The following is a 25,181-nucleotide window of genomic DNA, read 5'->3' as shown; positions in this document are numbered from 1 at the left end:
CCTACCTTCTTTAGATGAGCTTTTCATGTTTCCTCATAGTCGTCTATTAACAGTGACGTTCACAATGCTCCGGAGGAAAAAAAAAAATTAGTTATTTATTTAGTTTTATTTAGTTATTTGTTTATATTTTTTTGTGTTTACCTTTTACTGTAATTTTATTGTTTACTGCCCTTCTTTCTCCTTGTTCTCGAAAACTCAGAAAAAATAAGAATTTCATTGTACCCAAGTATATATGACAATAGAAATTAATTGCCACAGCATGTTTAAAGGCCCCCTGTCACTCAAGGGCCCCTGGGATTGTCCATACTTACCCCCAGACTCCTTTATGCCACCCCTGAGACAGCTCTCCCAAAACCTGTAGGAGTTTGTGTGTGTTAAACATTTCACATGGGACTGCTTCCTCAGTGAGAGACAGCTCTGAGCTGCTTCTGAGAAAATACTACAGATCTAAGGGTTACTATTTAAACTTTATAATTTGTTAAGCTTGTTTGTTAAACTAAGGCACACTGTGAGGGTAATGTTGACAACTAGACTTGTCGGGGCTTGGTATTGGTATTTTCAGTAGCAATAGATCCATCGTTTGTAGATAAAAGAGGGTTATTAACACAAATATTAAATTTCATATCCTTAATTTCACCTTTTTGGCGACAGAAAATTTAAAACGGGAGCTACGTCTAAAGAGCTACAGATGCACAAAACATATATATATATATATATATATATATTTATATAGTACCGTGCAAAAGTTTGGGGTCACTTCTTTGTTTTTGTTTAGTGATTTATTTTCTACATTCTACAACAATACTGCGGATTTCAAATCTATAAAATAACACATATGGAATTAGGTAATTATGTAACAACAACAAAAACAACAGTTGTTATTTTAAGACACAGAGGTCAGCCTTTCTGTAATAGTTCTTGCAAGAACAGTATTGTCAAATGCATTTGCAAAATCCATCAAGCACCATAATGAAACTGGCTCTCATGAAGGCCGTCCCAGGAGTGCGAGACCAAAACCTACCTCTGCCGCAGACGAGAAGTTCATTTAGAGTTATCAGCCTGAAAAATGACCAATTAACAACCAGCACCTCAGATTAGAGGCGTTATGAAGTCTTTACAGAGCAGAAGTAGCAGAAACATCTCACCATTAACTGTTCAAAGGAGATTAATGCATTTTTTGGACGCCTTTAGCATTCCTTTACAATGTAGAAAGAAATAAAAATCAGGAACCATCATGGAGTTAGAAAGTGTTCTAAAACTTTTGAATAGTAGTGTATGTATATATATATATATATATATATATATATATATACACACACACAAACACACACAGGTATACACAGTTACAGTAAAAAAAAAAAAAAAAGTAATATACTGTACAGTCATGTGTAAAAGTTAGTGTCCCCTCTTTAATTCTAGTGTTTTTTTGGTGTGTAAAACCATAAAAATCATCTGATCACAGCAGGTCTTAGTACCTCAGACGGACAACATATTGCCTTTTTTCCCCCCAGCATCATTATTTATTTAACAAAAATGAAGCCAAAAGAAAAAAAACAATGTGGGCAATACTAAGTGCGCCCCATGATTCAATAGCATGGTGATTTACTTTACTTCAGGTTATTGCTGATAAATAATTCCCTCACAGCATCCTTCTTTACAACACTGCCTTCAAAAAATATATATTACTCATTGAATAGGTTCATTGAGGTTTTTTCGGCATTCCCTGAAGCACAGCTCTCTTAACGTAACGTCTCGCCACAGCGTTTCAATTGGGTTGATGTTTGGACTTGACTAGACTTTTCCAAAACTTCTGAAAAAAATCTTTTATTTTTTAAGCATGCTGATGTAGATCTACTGATGTGCTTCAGAAGATCATTGTCCTGTTGAAGGACCCAAGTTTTAGCCGCCAGACAGTCAATGGGTCAATGTGCTGGGACGCCCACTCCTGGGAAAACTGGCACTTGTCTTGACAATGATTTTGACTTGTGAATAATCTTTATCTCTGTACAACGTTGAACTCCAAAGTGTTTGGAAATGAGTTTTACAGATTACCTTTTCCAAATTGATGTGCAGTAACAAAATATCTATATATTTTTGAGAAGAAAAAGAGGGAGCAATAACCTTTACACATGATTGTACTCAGGGAAGTATTGTAGTGTGTGCAACACATAGTGTATGCATAAAAAAAGAAGCCTCCACAAAGCCAGTTTGTTTGTATAATCACTTGCTTTATATGTTACAGTTTAAGAAAGCAGCAGGAGTCTACAGTCACGTGAGCGAGAGCCGGACAGACGAGGCAGAAGGACAGAGGGACAGAGGGACAGTGCAAACCTGCTTTACTACCGCAGTGCGCATCATCTGTAAATATGCGTCTACTGTATGATGAGAGGCGATGAGAAGAGCTGGCTGTTGATATTGAGTTTGTTTTTTACAAGAGAACAAAAACAAACAAACAAAAAAATAATGAAAACCCCGACCGTGAGCCAGACGCTGAGTGAAAGCGAGTTGGCGTGGAAGTGTGAATGAGGTGAGGGAAAGTGTAACATTTGGCATGCGTACACACTCGTTTCTGACCGACGTCCAAAAAAAGCGCCGCGATACCGAACGTGAAAACTCGTCTTGTTCTTGCTCGTTGCAGCTTTGCATAATCAGCGGGTTATACAGAAGCTGACGCGTTTCTCGTGTCTCGTTAAGTCGTATTAGCAGCACACATCCGCTCTCCTGATTACATCACCGTCCCAGTGTTTTAACTGTGAACTTCAGGCTGTTTGTGTGTGTGTGTGTGTGTGTGTGTGTGTGTGTGTGTGGCTACATTATTAATTACTTTGATATTATAGTACTGAGAGATACATAGTGTGATTTCTATAGCTTCATGGTTTGCTTTTCAGTCCTGCTCATACTGTACTGGCTGTAATTTGTGCGTGTGTGTGTGTGTGTGTGTGTGTATGTGTGTGTATGTGCGTGTGTGTGTGTGTTAAACAGTTCTGTCAGCGCCCGATGGTTTACGCACCACCTTTTCTCCGCTAACCTGATCCACAGCGAGCGTCTCCACTTCTGCGGGTGGGTGATGAATCCTGTGTGCCACTCCGATGTGGGCGGGGCTTCGTTGCTGCCTAGGGCTCGGCGGTACAGGGCTGTGGGCGGGGCTCGATGTGGACGCGATGGGCGGGATTACGGGGGGTCGCTGGCACAGCGCCGGCTGCGCGTCGGGGTTGATGGGTGTGTCTCGGGCCTGGAGAAACGGTGCGGGGTCGGGCATCGCCCCCGTGGGCTCTCTGAGGACGACCCTCCGGCCGTCGGCCGCGCCCGCCCTGTAGAGCTCCGTGTACTCGCAGTGCAGCGGCTGCGACAGGCTCTTGCGCATGCGTCTGCGCGGCGTGTCCGGCTGCTTGCCGGCTCCGTGGGTGGGTGAGTCGAGGCGGGGCTCGGCGGGCGGGGACGGTCTGAAGGCGGCCCCGCCCTCCAGGAGGCGCTTCTTGGTGGCGTGGAGCTGCGCGGTGAGGAAGGCGATGGTGCCAGCCCTCTGTTCCAGCTCGCCGGATAACACGGCCAGCCGGTGGCTCTTGAGCTTCAGCTCGTCCAGGTACTTCTTCTCGCGCTCGCGGATGGTGTTCTCCAGAACCGAGATCATGGCGTTCTTCTGCTCCAGCTCACGCAGCAGCTCGGTGTTCTCCTGCTCTTTGGCTTTCAGCTGCTCCTCCAGCTCCTCGCAGCGCCGCTGAAGCTCTCTGCACCGTGCCTCGCCGTCATCTACAACACACACACAACACACACACAGCTTCATGAACAATTCAGATCTTTGAATTATTTGGAGATAAAGAGTCCGGGAATCTACAGAGTCCCTAAAAAGACATGGTTGAGGGGGAAAAAAAATCTAAGGAAAAAAAAAAGGTGACAATTGACGAGAGGAAAAAAACTGGAGAAGAAAAAAAAAAATCTAGACCACGTGGAAAGGGCTAGCTCAGAGTACAAACTGAATGTCTTTTAGGCCGAGCTGAAAGAAAAACTCAGCTACTCAGAACCCTACTCAGTAATTCTCTCCGTGCCTGTTTAACCACGCACGTCTAACTGTAATCCGAGTATTAACTTTCCCACATTTGCTTCTTCTTCTTCTTCCTTTATATTCTAGCGGTTGGCAACCAGCTTTCAGTTGGACTCGATCTGTAACACGCCCCTTCTCGGTCCATGGATCAAGACTGGCATTACTGCCACCTGCCGAACTAAACTGGTAACACTAAGAGTTAAGTTTTGCGAGATCTCGCAAAATGTTTGCAAGATCTCCCAAAACTTGACTTGGGTCCTGTCTTTTTTTTTTTTATTCCTTCTCCTTTTTTTTCCCCACCCATGTCCCATTTTTTATTGCCCCCCCTTGTCCCTTTGGGCTCCATAGGAACCTTTGGAGCTGACCACACACACACACACACACACACACAAACACACACACCTATGAGAAATCAGTCACTAATTCACGTGTTTTTTAGTTGTTAATCTCAGGTATGAGGAAACCAAGACTAAACCCATGTAGTCAGAGAAACCCGAGAAGTTCACGAGCCTTTTCAGTGGAACAGGTCCAACGTCTCCGCCGTATGTTTCACCGTAATGCGGTTACTCATCATAATTAAGGAATTACAAACACACGTTCTCCGTTCCAGCACCTGACCTCCGTCACTTAATGTTTGACAGGATGCTGTTCCTACACTGAGCCTGTAGGGGGCAGCGCTGCCTTCCCTGAATAATCACATTCATCAGCTCTCTGATCGTCTCTGTGACTCTGTCCTCCTACGACCTTCAGCCCGGGGAGACAGAAATACACCGCCGGTTGGTATCAGTAAAGCTGCACCTTTAAATTCATATTAATAACAATATTAATAATAATAATAATAATAATAATAATAATCCTCACTCCATTCATAATAATAATGAAACAGATGTTTGTATCCATGTTGTGAGTAATAACATTTAAATACATGTATTTTGAAAGCTGATTACGTGCGAAACAGCAGATTTCCTGCACGCAACAAATAGCGACTAGTCACGCCACGCACTTACACCTATTTTTAGAAAATTTCAAAGTAATTCTATCTACTGTATGTGCGCGCTCTCTCGCTCTCTCAGTTAAACAGGGTGGGGCTGCAACCTGATCAGATCTACACAAAGGACAGAGGGAGAGGGAGAGCATGAGAGAGGGAGAGATAAAGTGTGAGAGAAAGAGAGAAAGAAATAGAGGATGCAAGAGACAGAAAGAGCATGAGAGAGAGAAAGTGTGAGAGAGTAAGAGAGACAGAATGAGGGAAATAAAGGGAGGGAGAGAGAGTAAGCATTAGAGAAAGAGAGAGAGACAGAGGAAGAATTTTAGAGGGGGAAATAGACAGAAAAGGAGAAGGAGAGAGAGAGAGAGAAAATGTGAGACGGAAAGCATGAGAGAGAGACAGAGAGAACGTAAGAGAGGGAGAGAGACAGATAAAAGAGGGGAGACTAAGAGTGAGAGAACAAGAGAGAGAGAGAGAGAGAGAGAAATGAGCTGTCTCCTGTTACAGTGCTAATCGATATGAGTGTAGAGAAGCGTCTCACCATCTACTGACCTTCAGCTTATGCTCCACACACACACACATACACACACACACACACACACACACACACAGAATCCAACCATTACTGTAACTACATTTTCCAGGATCGAGGTGGAAGTGCTGTTGCATTTTAAATCCAGTCGTCTATAAAACACATACATTACACCATAGATCTCGCGTCTCCTGCCGTTTCCCAATCACTCTCTCTCTCTCTCTCTCTCTCTCTCTCTTACACACACACACACACACACACACAGTCCGCTGCATGTACTGCGGAGGAACATCTGTCACACGGTGACACTGAGCTCTCCTCTCTGATTGGTCAGGAGCTGTAGATCTCTTACACACACAGACTCTGTACAGCAGATACACAACTCATAAAACTACTGAACAAAACTACCGTCTCTAATGTGACCCGTTCACCCGATGATAATTAATAAACTCCTCTAATAAATACGCTCTCGAGACGTGACGTACAAACACATCGGTCACGGCAAGACTCCAGGGTGTCACTTGTAAACAGGGGACGCATGCTGCGTCTGAAAGACTGCCGTCTCATTTTAAAACTGTAATGAAGTTACTGCTGCTGTAAAACGCTGGTTATTTCAGAGACGCTGCAATACGGCAGGAAATAAAGCTCTGTTTCATTGGTAGCATCTATTCATGAGGGGGAAAAAAAACTGTAGCATTATTGCATAACACATACTGTAGCACTGCAAGGTTAATTACTTTAAATAAATCTAAACCGAGGTACAGACAAATCGCAAAAGGCTGCAATTTATTATAGGTAATATACGTGTCATCTGTAATTAATTAAATGTTGAACCCCAGGTGGAAGGCCCCGGGTTCAATTGCTATAAAAAAAGAATATAAAAATCTGCTGCCTAATGTATTTTAATTTAAAAGTTTTCTGAATATTAATTACAGTGTAATCTCCCCTGCGTCAAACAACCCGATTGTAAGAAACGCGTTGCAGTAAACCCCCTTACAGCATTACAGCGGTATACAAACTACCTTATCATTTCTAAGGTAAGAACTTACCAACAAAACAAAAAGTTTTTCTTTAAGGTGATGTTTAATCAGCAGTTCTGGAAGGAGTCTCCAGTGTCAGCGTGTCGTACCGGGTTTCTGCATCATTCTTTATTTTGGTAAATAAAGAGAAGCCAGTGAAGGAAATGCTGTTTAAATGCTGCTACAACTAAAAACAGGAAGTGACTCGGATTACGGACATTAAATGTTATCAACAGTGTTGGGTGTCACACGTAAGCCTTAGAGTACTTGAATTACTTTTTTGATGTAACGAGTAATCAAACGCGTTAGGAGCGCTATTTAAGTACTCAGTTATTTAGTTAATTTTTCAAAAATGTAATCCGTTATTCAGACAATTTATGTAAATACGTGAGCCAGACAGCAGTCATTCCCAATCCGTTAGTGTGTGTGTGAAAGTGGTCTTACAAGCCCCGCCCCCAATAACCCACCGCCTCTGTTGACTATGTGAGGGCCGATGAACAGAAAGATGGAAAACTTACGGCGCCAAAACCCGCGCTGAATCATGATAATCCATACTTACCGCGCGAAACCACGTACGTGAGATAGGGGTATTAGTAGTTAACAGATTATGGGCCAAACTTGGCTGAGTGATGATGGTAGAATAATTATAAAGGTCTTGACTAAAACAACACGCATGAGGAATCACAAAGGAGTTTTCATTTTCTGCAATGGAAAAGTACTCGAACGAGTTACTTTTATCAGAAAGTAACGCCGTAATTTAACTGATTACTTTTTAAAGACAGTAATTTTGTAATGTAATTAGTTACTTTAAAAAGTAACGTCCTTCAACACGGATTATCAACTATAAACAAAACAAGTTTAATTTTATTTATACTCATTCACTATACCACTTTACCATTCTGTACAGGGGCGAGGGAGGCCTGGTGCCATCTAAAGGAAACCCACCAAGCAAACTCCACGCACACAGACAGACGGGAATCGAACCTTGACCATGCAGGTGCAAGGCGACCGCTTCACCGCTGTGCTGTTTGTTTCATTAATTTTTTTTTTAAAATGGTGCACCAAATTCATTTAAATATTAATTCATGTGTTTTTTTGTTGTTGTTTCTTTTACAGCAAGCCACATAAGCAATTATGCTAAAAATATAAAAACAAATTGCGAACTTTAACAATCACAATGTCGGTGAATACACTGGGGAGGCTACAACGGAAATACATTATCTTTTGTTCCTAATTATGTTCTATATGTGGCATTCATTTATAGCATCGTTGTTGCACTTGAAATAGAAATCGAACAGGATTATAAGATCCCCTGAGATTCCCGCCCCCTTTCTCTCCCTCTCTTTCTTTTTCTCTCCGTCAGAAGTAGTCTAGAGGATGAGCTCATGTCACTGCGTGGTGTGACTCACACATGAGCTCAGCTCTCTGTCTAACCTTTCCGGTCACGCCAGTCCATAATCACATACATGTGTAAACCTAATTACGTCTCTACTGTATACTCTCTTACACTCAGAAGGACATCTGTCTGACACAAGCCCGAGAGACGCGACATGACGGCTGTCAATCAACGAGCCATGATGACTGATTAACCGTGCAGGCTGCTTACACACCACGTGCAGGTTTTAACCAGATCTGAGTAACAGTTCATATTTCTAAAAAGAGGGAGAGGAGAAAAAAAAAGAGAGAGGAGAGAGACAGGCTGTCCAGACAGGACAGACTACAGATAATGCATTAACCCAAGAGCATTAGTGCTGCTATGGCGTTGCTGTGTGTAATCTTATTTCCTGTGCCATCTCTACAACAACAACAACAACAACAACAACTGATGACTAGAGCTAATTCCCATCACACACTCTTGTTTGAAAATTATTAATTGCTTTGAATTTTCCAGACACGCCAATTTGCCTGATTAGAAAAAAAAACGAACAAAAAAACATTATGAGTTTCTAATTACTGGGGTCCGTTCTTCGTACGTCGCTAACTCAGTTAGCTGGATTCGATTGTTGTGGATTTGTCCTGATCTTGCCTAAAGAACCAACCTAGCCAGATCGTAATTAGCATGATGATCTCATCTTAGATGTGTCAGTTTATCTCGGATGTGTCAAGCGACATACGAAGAACAGACCCCTGGTGACTATATATATATTTATATTTTATAATAGTGCAATACTACAAATACAAATGACATGCGTGAGTGAGTGAGTGAGTCCGTACTGGGCAGAAATGTTCAGTTTTTCCTCTCCAGGACACTGGAGTGTGTATCAGCTAATTCCTTGTCTCTTGTGTACAGTTATACATTACTGGTCCACACAATCATGATTTTTTTACTTTATTTTGTGTGTGTGTTTAAAAGTGTTTCACATTTAGTAGCTACACCTGAGTAAAGTGAAACCTTTAATTGCGAGCATAATTCGTTTCAGAAGCGTGTTTTATTATATTATATTATAACTACATATTATATTTAATTAAAACATTTGTATATCCAAGCGAATTTTCCACATATGAAAAAAGTGAGAATGAAACCCCTGGCTTTCTGATGTCCCAATTCCTTTATTTATCACCACAAAAATAGCATCAGGGACCAAAGAAGACAGACACCTATCAAATTAGCCAAACGCAGGCGCTACACCAGAAACATCACACTTACTGTGAGTACGCAAGCGGAGAGCTAAAAGCCCTTTACAGGAGCTCACCAGGCTTTTTATTTCACTTTCCAGAGCCGCACCGCTGTAACGTGATTTAGTCCTGCTTTACTTTGTTTCCTGAGCTGCAGCCTTCACTACGGAGGACTCATCTTAATCGCTCAGTCAGCTCAGGCTCTTTAGCAGGAACACATCATACAGCACAGCAAAGATTCATTTAATTCTACACCTCGCAGTTAAAGAGTAACGCTGTGATCGAGCTGACACGGAAACACAGAGCCTACGCTCGAATGCAGAAGAAAACGAGTCGCAGCTGAGAGTGTGACGGATAAAGCGAGAGAACGAAGAACAACAGACAAGACAAGAACAAAGAAAAAAGTGAAAAAGATCAAATGAATGGAACCCAATTTAAAATAACTGAATGTAACACGATAAGAGTAGAATAGAACACGATGCAACAGAACATAAAGGGTCACAATAAAATATGTTATAATCAGAGGTGGGTAGTAACGAGTTACATTTACTTAAGTACTGTAAGTTTTTGAAAAAAATATGTACTTCTATGAGTTTTACTGCACCATACTTTTTACTTTTTCCTGAGTAGATTTGTGAAGAAGCAATAATACTCTCACTCCGCTACATTCGGCTCCACTCGACTTTACTTTTCTAACCTATTATACGACACTTTAGATATTCTTTATTTTTGCCAGAGAAGTGCAGCCGGTTGATCTACCGCGTGACTGTTTCACCAATCAGATGTAGCAACAATGATCACATGACTCAATTGATCAATCCAGTTGATCAATCAGCCGCGAAACCAATAACTGCATGAAGTCAAATGACCACACAGAATGTGGAGCAAACTTTGTTGTCATGCTTAGTTTAGCTGTTTTATTTAATGTTGCGATCTTCAAATATATAATTAGCAAATAAGATAGAGCCTAAAAAATATAGGTTTCTTACATTTGTTCAGCTGAATACAGTTTATGGTAAAGTGAGACCTCTTGTACAGTATATAATGTAGTTCTAATGTTATTTTCTATCTGCTGAGTCATTTGCAAGGCGACTAAATATACACTGGAATAGTTACATCTTACACTGAAAATAGTTTACACTTATTACACATGCTTTATATTGTGAAAAAAAGGAGATTAGGAAATTTGTGTTTCTTATTCCTTAATTTGCTATTTTGTAAAGATGATAGCCTCGATGTCACAATTTGTACATTATTTTATCATTTTGTCTGACTGCTTACATAATTTAAAAAAATAAGAAATTATGATGAAACAGTTACTTAGTACTCGAGTATCTTTTCCCCAAATCCTTTTTTTTTTTTACTTCTACTTGAGTAATATTTCTTGAAGTACAGCTACTCTAACTTGAGTACATCTTTTGCCTACTCTACTCACCTCTGGTTATGACATATTTTATGTTAGGATAAGATAAACAGTACCAGTCAAAAGTTTGGACACAAGTGGATTTATTTTCTACATTCTAGAACAATCCTGAATTTTACTATTTTAAAACTATGAAATAACACATATGGCATTGGGTAATTTAGTGACAATCAGCTGTTATTTTAAGACATAAAGGTCAGCTATTCTGGAACAGTATTGTGTCGAGTGCATTTAAAAAACCCATCAAGGTTTATGATGAAACTGTCTCTCATGAAGACCTTCCCAGGAGGGCAAGACCAAAACTCATCAGAAAAGCACTTCAGTTTTCTGGGAAGTATAAAGATTGGACTTAAAAAAATGATGAAAAAAGGTCATGTGACTCATCTGAGTCCAGACTGATCCTATTCCAGAGTGATGGGCGTGTCAGGGTAAGAAGGGAAGCACATGAAGCGATGCACCCATCATGCATAGTGTCCACTGTACAAGCCTCTGGAGACAGTGTTATGAACTGGGGTTGATCAGTCGCTCGGTCGAGACTCAACAACGTTATGTGGCAATAAAATGAAGTCAGCTGACCATCTAAATGTACTGAATCACCAGGTTATCAGTAATAATATAGGGAGTTTTCCTTCCATGTGACAATTTTAGGTCAGGCAGTGTTTATTAGAAGTGAACCAGATAGAATAAAACAGAACAGAAAATAACTGAACTGATTAGATCCTAAACAAACAGAATTAAACAGAACAGATTATAAAACAGTACAACAGACGAGAACACAGAGGAAGGGAAGCTTATAAAACAAGACTGAACAAAACAGATCAAAGAATGGAAGAGAAATGAACAGAACAAGATAAAATGGAAAAGACCAAACAGAACAGAACAGAACAGGAAATATGAAGAAAAGAATAAAGTAGAACAGAGCAGAACAGATTTAATTAGGACAGAATAGAAGGAGCAGAAAATACAATAGAAATGAACAGAACAAAAGGGGAAAAAGACAAAAAGTGTGAAAAAGGAAGATGGACACACAGTATTTTACTGTAGCGCGTACATGTTTTTATAACTTGAGAAGATACAAGGCTCTCCACAACACTAGGAATATCTGACGGTGTGTCTGGTGTCAACAGGGAAAAACAACAAAACAACAAAACCAACAGATGAACGACAGATAAAACAAATATCAAAGACAAGTAAAACAAAGTCAGACAAGTAGACAGATAGATAGACAGACAGATAGGGTAGTAAGGCAGAAGGATAGATAGATAAACAGAATAGACAGATAGATAAATAGATAGATAGATAGATAGATAGATAGATAGATAGATAGATAGAATAGAATTGGTAGACAGACAGACAGACAGCTGGTCAGTCAAATAGACAGATAGATAGACAGATTAACAGAAATGGATAGAGAGGCAGACACACAGATAGATAGATAGATAGATAGATAGATAGATAGATAGAAACAGAGATGGCTAGAGAGACAAACAAATAGTCAGTCAAATAGACAGATAGATAGACAGACAAGCAGATAAACAGAGACGGGTAGAGAAGCAGACAGACAGACAGACAGACAGATAAATAAATAAATAAACAAACTGACATATATCTCTTGTCTCTGGACTCTAGAATAACGTTCAATCCATCAGGAGACGTGTGTGTGTGTGTGTGTGTGTGTGTGTGTGTCAGGGGTGGGCCAGCGGTTGCCAGGTTACAGGACAGGGCGGTGGTAATATATATATGTGTGTGTGTGTGTGTGTGTTTGGGGCTAGAGGGCCATTTCTCTCCTGATCTCTCTCTTTCTCTCGTTCTTCTCTCCTCCCTCGTTTTTTTTTTCTGCAGTGGTACTAAAACCTTATTTACTGCCCACTGCAGTGTGAACTGGTTCAATCACCACCAGAGGATCAGCACTAATCACCAAGAAAGAAAACTTTTCACAGTAGAGCCGTGAAAAGGAAAACCTGGTCCAAAGGCTGCCTCTAAAATAATAAATGTGTTTGTTTGTGTTTGTGTGACACTTACCATTCGGGTCAGAACTTCGGCATGTCAGCTCATATGTCAGATCTGAGAGAGAGAGAGAGAGAGAGAGAGAGAGAATAAGGCTTCATCATCAAGAGATTTCTTACTTTTATTAATATCTTTATATTATTGTGTGATGATCTCTTACTTAAACATTTTAAAATATTTACAAATAATATACAATGTTGCGTATATGATTCAATCTAACTTTGTAAGTACTGCAGATGTCTCCACAATACTAGGAATATCTCGCAGTGTGTCTGGTCTCGACAATCGACAAAACAACAAAAACAACATTTTATGTCTTAAAAAGGAGAGAAAACTAAAAGAGTTTTTAAAAAAAGCATATACTGGTGGTAATATTATCTATAATATCAGTGGAAAGTCCTCAGAAGCATAGTATGTGTGTGTGTGTGTGTGTGTGTGTGTGTGTGTGTGTGTGTACCAGTGCAGTGCTGCTGCAGGCGGCGTATTTCCGCATGCAGGCCCTTTAGAGTGTTCGCGTGGTCTTGCTGCAGGAACAGCAGGTTCTTCTGCGCACTGTGAAGCTGATTCTCCAAGGTCACGTCCTCTGAGGCCATGATGACCGGCTCACACACATTCACGCTCACACACGCTCACACACGCAAGCACGCTTACACACGCACACACAAAAACTGTGAAAAGGAAGGACAGAAAGAAGAGAAGAGGCGAGACATACTTAGACTTATGATCTTCATGGTGTTCAGATTTGACATTTACTGTAAGTAAAACTGTGTCTAAAGTGAATAAACTTAAAGCTTCAAAGTCTAGAAGTTACATTTCAAGTGTTAGTTTAATATTTCTTACTGTATTTTAAACTTTTAAGTCAGTTTAAAATTTTAGGTTAAAGAAGTTTAAAGTTTACACGTTTCCAGTTATACTTCTTAATATTTGTGTCCAGTGTCGAACGTTTTGGAGTTAGTGTTTGGCTAATAGAAAAGCACCGAGTCTTATGTACCTTGATGAGATTGTAAAGTCCGAGACTATTAAAATCGTCCTCTTATGCCGTATCGAGGGTTATTCAAGATGTAAACCCTGTTGGCGATACAGTGTTTTCGGTGCAGCAACATACTGTAACTGGACGATTTTAATAGTCTCGGAAACTGGAAACAAATATTAAGAAATATAATTTCACAAAGGCTTTTACGAATAAGTGAACTTAAAATAATGTTTCCAGTTTCAGGAAGAGCTTAAGCTAATTAACCACAAAGATTTTTTTTCCCAACCTACTGAAAGCCATACTTTAAATCGGGGGGTGCCAATACTTATGGAGACACACTGTCTCTGGGGGAACTCACACAATGCTTTTTAAAGGCAATAATGTTTCATTATACAGGCACTCCTTCCTCTGCTTATGAGTGTGAGTGTGTGTGTGTTTAAACCCACTCCTTGATTTTGAGCACAGACTCTCAGACCAAAAGTATACGGACACCTGTCAGTCACACCCACATGTGGTTCTTTACCAAACTTCACCAGATAGAGTGAGAAGTATTACTGAGTATCCTGTATTACAGTTTTCATTTCCAACAAGACTGCATCCATCCAACCATCCATCCAACCATCCATCCATCCATACATTCATCATCTATCTATCCATAAATCCATTTATCCAGTGATTCATCAATCCATCCATACCTCAATCATCTATCCATCTGTCCAGTCATTCATCAATCCATCTATACCTCAATGATCTATCCATCTGTCTATCATCCATCTACCCATTAATCCATCAATTCCATCTACCATCTTCCCATTTATCCATGTATCCATCCATCATTAATCCATCCCCACATCTATCTATCTATCTATCTATCTATCTATCTATCTATCTATCTATCTATCTATCCATTCATCCAGTCATTTATCAATCCATCGACCCATCCATCCATCAATCAATCAATCAATCTATCCGTTCATTCATCCATGCACTCATTTATCTACCTATTTATCTATTGATCCATCCATCCATCCATTTATTAATCATCTATCCAGTCATCTAATCATCCGTCCATCATCCATTCATCATTAATCCATTCACACATCTATCTATCTATCTATCTATCTATCTATCTAACCAGTGATTTATCAATCCATCCATACCTCAATCATTTATCATCTTTCTATCATCCATCCACCCATTAATCCATCAATTCCATCTATCATCTTCCCATTTATCCATGTATCCATCCATCATTAATCCATCCCCACATCTATCTATCTATCTATCTATCTATCTATCTATCTATCTATCTATCTATCTATCTATCTATCCATTCATCCAGTCATTCATCAATCCAATGACCCAACCATCCATTCATTCATTCATCCATCAATCTATCTATCTATCCATTTATTCATCCATGCACTTATTTAACTACCTATGTATCTATTGACCCATCCATCCATCCATTTATTAATCATTTATCCAGTCATTTATTCATCCGTCTATCATCCATTTATCATTAATCCATTCACACATCTATCTATCTATCTATACATCATTCTATCCATACATCCATCCCATTCATCCATAATAATGTAAAAACATTCTGAATTATGGCTTGACAGCTTGACAATGATGATCCTGAGAGTCTGATTGGTCGCCTGAGTAAAATGAGCCCACCCCCTCATGTCTCTTTGACAGTGGGATCCACAGTTAGGTTGAGTTTTAAAGTTCCTATAGACATTACCGTAGCAAAGAACACAACTGTGAGCACTTCCTGTTTTAATAGGGAGTACCTTTTCCATGTGTCAATGGGGCAAATTTGGGCACGTCTTGCGCCCCGTCGTTATACCCTCTCGCGGGGTCTGTCCTGACACAGCTTACAAGCCTCTTCAAATTTTTACAAAATGAAATAATGCTGCAAAATTTAAACCACATTGCATTATTTGTTTAGTATTAATGCTTATTAAAGTAGTTACACAGCAGTAGCGCTAATGAGAGGACATGGGACCGGTCTAATGCACTTTTTATACCTCCTGAAAGTTTCTGATAGAGAGAGAGAGAGAGCAAGAGTGAAAGAGAGGGATGAGACATTAAAGAAAATCTTTTAGCAATGTAATTTGATTATGTTTAATTTTATAATCTGTCTGCATGATGGATGTTCATCTAACACTAACCTGCTATTATCCGCTGACTAAACTCACACTTAGCCACTATAGGCATCAGGAAGTGCACTTTGTGTGTGTGTGTGTGTGTGTGTATAAACTCTAAGCTTCATTTGGAGGGCAAATGCAGTGTGAACATGGCTGAATCCGGCGGCCCAAAAGCAATGCGGAACTGATGGAATAATAACAAGGTCACACACACACCCCACACACACACTACACACATTAAGTGCAGCCTTGCTCTCTCCTGATGGCACTATTCGTCCCCATCGTCATCATCCCGCCTTTCAGAACAAAGAGCCATGAATAGCTAATGACAGCATTACAGTCTACTCGAGGAGGCAGCAGACAGAAACACAGAGATTAAACAAAAAGAAAATTAAAGAGGTGTGTGTGTGGGAGGGTGGGGGGCATTGGGTTTGACGCGTCTAATAACAGCTGGGCACAGGAGCAGCTGGAGAGCCATCACCCTGAGCTGGTTACAGATGGAGAACTGCGTCTCTGCATGATCAGACTTTATGAATCTCTCGTGGTGCAGTCTTAAAATAAGTCTCTGACCTTCGTTCATCTGCAACCCGAGCGTCAACTTTTCATTCTCACAAACAGGAACATCACATGCACTCGGCCTGCTAATGAGGCACTCGCTTCATCCTCTAGTTCGGCTACGTACGGTACAGTGCGCTCAAATGGGGGGTAACTTTGAACTGAAGAAACGTCTCTTTTCACATTTTTGGAACGTCAGGATGAAGTCGCTGCCGACTTGACAGATCGTTAACATACTGTATACACAACTCACCTTTCCATAGTTTTGAGAAGTTAAATCTTTTGTTATTGTCTTAACATTCTGATTTAGTCAATGGAGCACTGATTGTTCTTATTGCTATTTAGCTCGTTTATTTTAGTTTATTTTTATTACCTTAATTTATTTGTCTGTTTATTTGTTAGTTTATTCAGTCTACTGTTATCTACTGCATATTTTTTGTAAAGTTATTTTTGTATTTTTGTATAATTGTATAATGATCTTTTACACATGAACCTTGTACTTTTATACTTTTAATTATGTAATTGTTTGTGTGTGTGATTTATTAATTGTAATTATAGAGTTGAGAATGACCTGCTAACGCTAACATTAGAAGTCTCGCCGGTTGCTAGGAGACCACACAGATTTACAAACTCATTGCCACCCAGGGTGAGTTACAGTATCTTAGCTGATCATTGTTGGGGAGGACACGTGCACAGGAACTGTTCAAACTTAGGAATGAACCAGGGATGGTGGAGTTGTGTGGCAGCAATGCTACAGTACCTGCTCCACCGCGGGATTGCTAGTTTACGAATGTCAAACAGGGCTCGAGGAGAAAATCCAGGATAGAAATCCGTCCCTTGCGTTCATTGCTTAATAACTTCCAATAAGTTCCCTGAACTCCCACCCATGTCATGTTGGTGTTAGCCACTCAGCACTTCAGCAGGTCATGGTCCATCCTGTTTGTTATGACGCCAGCTTGTGCGTTATCCTGTTTACTAAGTCATTTTATATAAACCGCAGCCAAACGTCGCAAAAACCCGAAAACCTCCAAAGCACCGGAAGACCTAATACACGTCAGTGCAGTCTGTGCCACAGTACAGTAAACTGATTCGGAGAATCATTAAATTATTACATGCTTCAATCACATAAATGTACACTTATCCCCTGAGTAGGGTGGATTAGAGGCTCTAAATCAGGACCAAACTTAATGCAGTCTAAATAATTCAGTGAGGATCATCAGCCTTCTCCTCCTCCTCCTACTTATTCGTCGTTACGCTCCCGCTCTAATATTGATCATGAAATCTAATAAATGTGCCACATCTGGATGTTTGGAGAACTATAGAGGAGGGAGAGGAAGGAATGGAGTCGAGGGACAAGAGACAGACAAACAGTCTGTCATTTTACAACATATCAGTGAATCGCATGCCCTTTCCTGATTTCTGTTACTTTCTAATGCTGAAGGCGTTTATCTAAAATATACAATAATCTCCTCCTTGAACAGTTGATGTTGTGATGTCTCTGCTACTTATAATCTGTAAATCCTTCGACTAAAACGGCTCTAATCTAAGGTGCTGGTTGTTAATTGGTCATTTCTGAGCCTGGTGACTCTAACTGATCTATCTATCTATCTATCTACTTATATATCATTCATCGATCCAACCATCCACTCACACATCTATGTATCCACTGAGCTGTCCATCAATCATCTATCCATCTATCTATCCAACGTCTATCAATCCATCAATTCCATCCAACGAGTAGGGTGGATTCGAGGCTCTAAATCAGGCCCAAACTTAATGCAGTCTGAATAATTCAGTGGGGATCATCATCCTCCTCCTCCTCCTTTGTCGCTACGCTCCCGCTCTTATATTGATCATGAAATCTAATAAATGTGGCACGTCTGGATGTTCGAAAAACTATAGAAGAGGACAGATGTTTCTGCTACTTCTGCTCTGTAATTCCTTCATAACGGCCCTAATCTGAGGTGCTGTTTGTTAATTGGTGATTTCTGAGTCTGGTGACTCTAAATGAACTTCTCCTCTGCGGCAGATGTAATGTTTTGGTCTTGCTTTCCTGGGAAGGTCTTCATGAAGTAATTACCTGCAGCCATAGTTCTGAAAAAATCCATTATTGTTCTAGAATGTAGAAAATAAATCCAAATCTTTTTGACTGGTACTTTATATAAATTGTAGGAGATTATTTGGTTAATACTATTAATACTACTACTAATATTAATAATAACTTAGACAGGTTTATTTTCTTAAAAAAATCTGAGTGGTGCAAAACTTAGGCCTCTGGGCCTTTTATAATGACAGTCTACGGGATCAGTCGCTGAGGTGCTCCAAAGTGGTTGCCAGGGCGTGGCTTGACAGCTTGACAATGATCCTGAGAGACTCATTGGCTGCCTGAGTAAAATAAGCCCGTCCCCATGTCTCTATCACAATGGGATCCACAGTTAGGTTGAGTTTTAATGTTTCTATGGAAGCTACCATAGCAGGGAACACAACTGTGCGCACTTCCTGTTTCAAAAGGGAGTACCTTCATAATATGCCAATAGGAGCACATCTGGGTACCTCTTGCACCCCAGGGGTACAACTTATACCCTCATGCCAGGTGTGCTCTGACATAGCTTGCAAGCCTCTTCAAATGTGGTGAATTTAAGATTTCTACAAAATTCTTGCCCTGCACTAGAATCCGACAAAGTTTGTCTCAATGTTAGGTTCCCCCCCCTCCCCCCACCTTTAAAAAAGTCATAGCATCCCGTTCATGAATAAGCAGCACGATTTGACGCCTCTTTTATGGGTCTACGACAAACGGTACAAGACTAGTTATGTGCCAAATTTTGTAGGCAAGAAGAATAAAAAAATAATAAATAAAATACTTTGCTTTTCAAGCGCCACTAATATAGTATAGTAATAATCATACCAGTACATTTGAGACATCAATTCTGGTTTCAGGATGTAAAGAGATGGCTGGAGACGCAGCAAAACCGACGTTCCAGGAACAAGACTGGTTGTGTTGGAACTTGTGCAGAACGGAACAAGCAGCATGGTATGGTACACCGTGTTTTTCTCTCATATGCTGGACAGGGACAGGGGAAGACACCGGGAAAGCGTGGAGAGTAGGAAGCTCAGCTGGGAGAACATATGGCAGAAAGATCCGCGCCAAAACCGCTTCCTGCTCAGTGCAACGTATGACATCATCGAATGAATCTGAACCAGTGGAAAGAAATTCCAAAATTCCAAAAGTTCCTAACAGCCCATAAATATCTCTAATACCAATAAGGGTTCCTGGAGAGGAGAAAGGGTTTTGGGGAGGAGTTCAAGGTTTGACTGTGAAATCTTCCTCAAGAGGGTGTGGACGTTACGAAGGAAAAACAAACAAACAAAATAAACGCTAGAGTAAGAAATATTCATCACTACCACAAAACTCTAATATCAATGTACAGTAACAACAATCAGTGCTATATTTTATGGATATAAAAGGCCTAGCAGTGCAGTACTCATCTCTCTCTCACACACACACACACACACACACACACACACACACACACACACACCTCTATGTTCAGGTAATCAGCTCAAAGCTCTGATGACAATACTGAAAAAAAAATCTTCCCTGTTCTTTTCTTTTTTTTCTCACATCATTATCACTGCGCTCACATCACAGCTGCTGTGCTCCATTTTCGTTCTGTCACCTTCGAATACGGACCAAGACAAGAAGCAAGACAACGTCTCACACACACACAACGTCTCACACAGATACACTGGGTGTTGTTTGAGGTATGTGTAATCATACTCTTCTCGTTAGCGCATCAGCTGAGCTCAGACTTGGTAAGACTTGGTAAGAATTCGACAGCTTTTCTCTCTCACGTCATCAACATGAATAAAACATCTGATCTCACCCTGATGACCGCACACACACACACACACACTTATGTAGATGCCATGCTGTGTGAAGGGGGTTCTAACGACCCACATTACCCGGGGACAGTAAGTGGGACAGACAGGCTCTATTATTAATGAGCCACATTTGCGTGCAATCTAAGTCTGTGTGTGTTTGTGTGTGTGTGTGTTAGTGTGAGCTCAGCTGCCCCTGATGTTGATGGATATCAAATACACTGGATGGTAAAACATCAGAGCGCTTCCTGAAATACAAGCGTCTTCCCATCACCAGGTATGACGTCATCGCTTTTAGTGGTTATGTTGCAGCGAGAACGCGGGCGTCTCTCGCGGGACGGTGACTCATCAGTGGCGCTCGGGTTGTTAGCTTCACTTATTGCTTATAGAAATCGTTTGAAACAATCGACCGGCCCAGGGTTTAGCCGTCGTAGCGCAATATGAAGACCGCGGACTGACTCCGTCATCCTCTTCATCCTCTTCGCCTAGCGTAACGCTGGACAGTGTTGATGGTCTGCTCTAGGAGAGGCACGTGATGGGAACCATGTCACGTGATGTACGCTGCTCGAACGCGTTGACAAAGCGCCTATAAGAGGTTCCTGTGGGATCTGGACCGCACTAAGTGCTTGTGTTTTTTTTTGTTTGTTTCTTTTTTATAAAAAGAGGTGAACTCAAGCACATTTTAGAACTCACACATCGATATCTCCGAACCCCACGCCCACGGCAGCAGCTCCACACTCACTCACCCCGAGGCTGAAACGCTGAGCTCCCGGACTCATTCGCCCCCTGAGGAAGCGCTTGTGGAGGAGCCGAGTGTTAAAGCGCTGATGCTGATGTCTGCTTTAAAGAAAATGCAACCTGCCACCAAACTGCAGGACAGACGAGCCCCTGGACCTCCCCAGAAAACCCGCCGCACTTTCTACTGCCCTGCCTCGTTTTCTCACTCTTCTCTTTTTGACCTTTTCTCTTTCATCACTCTATTTACTTTTCCACGTACAATATTATTTTTTTATTTTATGTTTCTTCCACTACTCTAAACCCACTTTATCATTATTTCATTTCACATATTTTTCCCTAGTTTCTTTACCTTTTTCAACTCTTCACCTCCTTTTTCATCACTTCACATTTTTACCACCTATTTGAAATTTTTTTCCCTTCAGTTCCCCTCAGCTCCTGCACTTCTTCACCTCTTTTTTTTTGCATCTTTACCCTTCTACCTTATTTCTCTTTGCTTCTCCTCTATGATTTTCCTTTCATTTTTAAACCCCTTCTTACACCACTTCTTCAGTTCTTCTCCTCCCCACCTCTTTATTCCCTTCTTTACCTCCTTTTCTTTAGTTTCATACCTTTACTTTTCACTCATTTTCTTGTATTTCCCACCTTCAATTCTCCCCTTCCTTATTTACTCTTTTCTGCAGTTTTTATTTTGTTTTACCGTTTTATTTCTTTTTTTCTCGCTCCATCACTTCTTGACCTACTTTTTCCCCCTTATGTCTCCTTCACTTGCCATCATTTTTTCCTCTTTTTCTTCTCCACCTCATTTCTCTTTTGTCTAGTTGTTTCACCTCTCATTAAAACCTCCATTTCCTCTCCTCCACCGTTTTTGTTGTCTCTGTTTTTCGCTCCACCACTCTCTCTCTCTCTCTCTCTTTCTCAGGTTTCTGTTTTCACTTTCTCTCTCTTGCTCGTCTCTGCTTCTTTTTCTGTCACGACGTCCCCAGTTGCTGAGCTCCAGTCTATCTATGTCCATGTCCCTGAAGCCGATTTTCGGTCTCTCTCCCTCCCTCTCTCTCGGACCGTGCAGCGTTTCCACTTCAGCATTAATAATCAATGAGCTACAGCACCAGAGGAAAGTCTGCGAGCATCGCTTATGCGCACGCACACACACACACTTTGCTCAGGGCTTGGAAAAGAAATCACCTTACTACTGCGTATGAAGCTCCTGCCTATTGCTTTCAGTCAGCGAAACATCAATTTACTCTGGACCTGCCCGGAGGGAACAAAAACAAAACATTGACAATAAGTCATAAGTATATGAGCAAACAATAATAATAAAAAAAACTCCAGCTAACAGAATTAAGACGGAGATGAAAGCCAATGGCTGATTAACACACACACACAAACAATGAGCTTAAATCTTTGGACAACAAGTACAAGCTTTAAAACTCACTCGTGGTAATTATTCGACTTCTGTCAGCACCGTCAGCATGATCATTCTCGCTTGTAGCACTTAGTATGAGACAGACGCCGCCGTTCCTGTGAATCAAGCATGCGCTACCGGTTCTCACCAGACTAGATCAAACACAGTTTGTACGCCACACACTCACACATCAATTAATATTAACTGCATGCCGTGATTAATGTGGGAGCACTAAGTACCTCTCATCCCTCCCCTCTGAGAGAGCTCGGCCAATCAGACGAGTTATGGTTAATTTCTTAAAATGGGAATACTAAATCAGAAATATATTTATGAAAATATTTAAACCGTTTATTCATATTTTTTTATCGCCTTTATCCTGTGTACAGGATTGGAAGGGGGGGATCGGTGTGCGGAGCCTATCCCAGGAGACCTTGCGCAGGGCGGAGTGCAACCTGAACAGGATGCTAATCCATCTCAGGGCACACACAAACACACACACTACAGGCAATTTGGTATCTGCATGTCTTTGAACTGTGGGAGAAAACCAGAATACCCAAAGGAAACCCACCAAACTCTAAGGTGGGAATCGAATCCTCAACCCTTGAAGTGTGAGGCCACAGTGCTGACCACTTCATTAACGGCCATTTATTTGGTATCACTGCTGTTCTTTTACAACCCGCTAGTGGGGCACACTTAACTTTATTTCTGAATCGTTTTTAGAAATCGCAATTGTTTGGTATAGGAACAATTGTTAAATCACCTTCGTAGTATTTAATCACACCACCCTAACACTTATTATTTTTCTATAAGAGCAAGAAGTGTGTTTTAACCTGCAAGTACAGACCGTCCCTGACTTTATGATACGTGTTGGCGGCATAGTGGCTCAGTGGTCAGCACTGTCGCCTTAGACCTCCAACCTGGACGGTTCGAATCCCACCTAGAGTCTCAAATTGCCCCTAGTGTGTGTGCCATGCGATGGATCGGCACCCTAGCCAGAGTGTACCCTGTCTCATGCCCATGCCAGCATCTGAGGTCAGAAATGCAACATTCTAATATTGTATAGGATTAAACAATCACTAAACAATTTACTTTAAAACGATCAAAATAGAAAATTTTACAGGAATGCAAAATTTGTTATAAGAAAACAAACAAACTTTGTTTCAGATTTATGTTTAATTAAGAAAATATGTACTAAATATGTCAGTCTTTAAGCTGTGATTGGTCCAAAATCTTTACCAACGTAGTAAATGGCAATATAAATGTTTTTTTTACTGTTTTTTTTTTTTATTTAATGTTTTATTATTATAATAATATTTTTTTCATCTTTTTTTAAGATGGCTGTTTTTTTTTTTGTTTTGTTTTTTTACAGTAAATAGTTTTTATGATAAATGGTATTTATGGTAGGTGTTTTTTACCGGGTTTTTAGGTACCTATTTTTTTTTCTTTTTTTTTACAATAAATGTTATTTATGGAATATGGTGTTTACGGTAACTGTTTTTATGGTATATGTTTTAGTTTATGATAAATGGTATATGGTATATATACATTTGTCTGGTATATGGTTTTTACGATAAATGGTTTTACTGTATTTTTTTACATTAAGTGGTTTTTATGATAAATTGTATTTACGGTAAATGTTTTATGGTACATATTTTTTTGGATAACTGTTTATGGTTTTTACGGTAAAAGGTTTTCATGGTAAATTTTACAATAGATGGTATTTACGGTATATTTTTTTTACTGTAAATCTTTTACGATAAACAGTATTTACGGTAAATGGTTTTTCACAGTATTTTTTACTGTAACTGATAAATGTTTTTTACAGTAATTGATATTTATGATATATGTTTTTTTAACAGTATTTTATTTAAGGTATATGTTTTTTAAAGTAGATGTAAATAGTTTTTTTGGTATTTGTTTTTATTTTTTATTTACAGTATATGGTTCTTTACGGTAAATTGCGCAGTTCGGTGGAAAAAAGCCCAAAGGCACATCCGTTATAAATAGCAGCTGCAATGCGGAGATGAAAAACTAAATCATATTAAAATCACGTAAATTATTCAATTATTCCTTAAACAAAGGAAAACATTAAATAAAGTCTCATTCATCACCAATGACAACCGTTTTGACAACTCAACTAGTGTAAACCCACAACAATACGGTAACGCTGAGGGAACAACACCACGGCGTCGGAGATTAAATCCGTATATTTATTATAAACCCTTTTACAAGCATACCTGAGTAATAAACATTATTACGTAATGTGAGATATCGGTCTCTCAATGCGCAGTTAGCCTGTTAGCTTCATTACAGCAGGCAGGTGCACGCGCGCAAGGATGCGCTCGAGCGCTCGGTAATAATATTAACAATAACGATGAGAATAGAGACAATAACGAATGACCCGCTCGGCGGTGTGTGTGAACACGTACCTTCAGTATTGTCGGTGTGAGAGTGTGTTTCCAGACATAGTGTTTATTTTCATCCTGACGTTCTCTCGGCTCGCTGCTGCGCCATCGGGCTCTCCCTCCCTCTCCCCCTCTCTCCCCTCCTCCCTCCCCCTCTCTCCCTACATCACCCTGAGCAACCAGACAATAAAGCAAAGCATGCTGGGAATCCGAGTTACAAACACTAGCTAGCAAAAGTGAGCTAATTCATGTAGATTAGCGCACAAGTAAACCTCTCACAGTCTCAAGCTTGTTATTACACTAATCCCTGAGGAACAAAACAGAAGCACTTTAGGAAATAAAATAATGATTTTTACATTATTGAAGAGCACTTAAATTCCGAAAAGGTGTGGTGCTACTTCCCTTAGCACACAAGTTATTTCCAAAGAAAAATTAATAATTTTTCT

General features: G+C 40.2%; 1 protein-coding gene across 1 annotated transcript; it reads right to left on the bottom strand.

Moving 5' to 3' along the window:
- Nucleotides 1–2,223: 2,223 nt before the first annotated feature.
- Nucleotides 2,224–24,849, bottom strand: ccdc92 (coiled-coil domain containing 92). The gene is made up of 4 exons (XM_053504496.1): nt 24,760–24,849; nt 13,085–13,295; nt 12,643–12,684; nt 2,224–3,750 (listed from the first exon to the last, which is right to left on the bottom strand). Exons 2-4 carry the CDS (start codon nt 13,218–13,220, stop codon nt 2,975–2,977), a joined length of 954 nt encoding a protein of 317 aa, XP_053360471.1. The 5' UTR covers nt 13,221–13,295; nt 24,760–24,849; the 3' UTR covers nt 2,224–2,974.
- Between the last annotated feature and the right edge of the window lie 332 nt (nt 24,850–25,181).

Source organism: Clarias gariepinus, chromosome 9 (assembly GCF_024256425.1).
Source record: "Clarias gariepinus isolate MV-2021 ecotype Netherlands chromosome 9, CGAR_prim_01v2, whole genome shotgun sequence".
In the NCBI taxonomy this organism is placed as follows: domain Eukaryota; kingdom Metazoa; phylum Chordata; class Actinopteri; order Siluriformes; family Clariidae; genus Clarias; species Clarias gariepinus.
This window is presented reverse-complemented; position numbering and strand designations above follow the sequence as displayed.

What these genes read in the sequence shown, in the direction of transcription:
- ccdc92 (XM_053504496.1), bottom strand. Translation starts at nt 13,220, where the DNA reads ATGGCCTCAGAGGACGTGACCTTGGAGAATCAGCTTCACAGTGCGCAG. An exon ending in CCTGCAGCAGCACTGCACTG is followed by an intron (nt 12,685 to 13,084) that starts GTACACACACAC and finishes TCTCTCTCTCAG; the next exon opens with ATCTGACATATGAGCTGACA. An exon ending in CCGAAGTTCTGACCCGAATG is followed by an intron (nt 3,751 to 12,642) that starts GTAAGTGTCACA and finishes TGTGTGTTGTAG; the next exon opens with ATGACGGCGAGGCACGGTGC.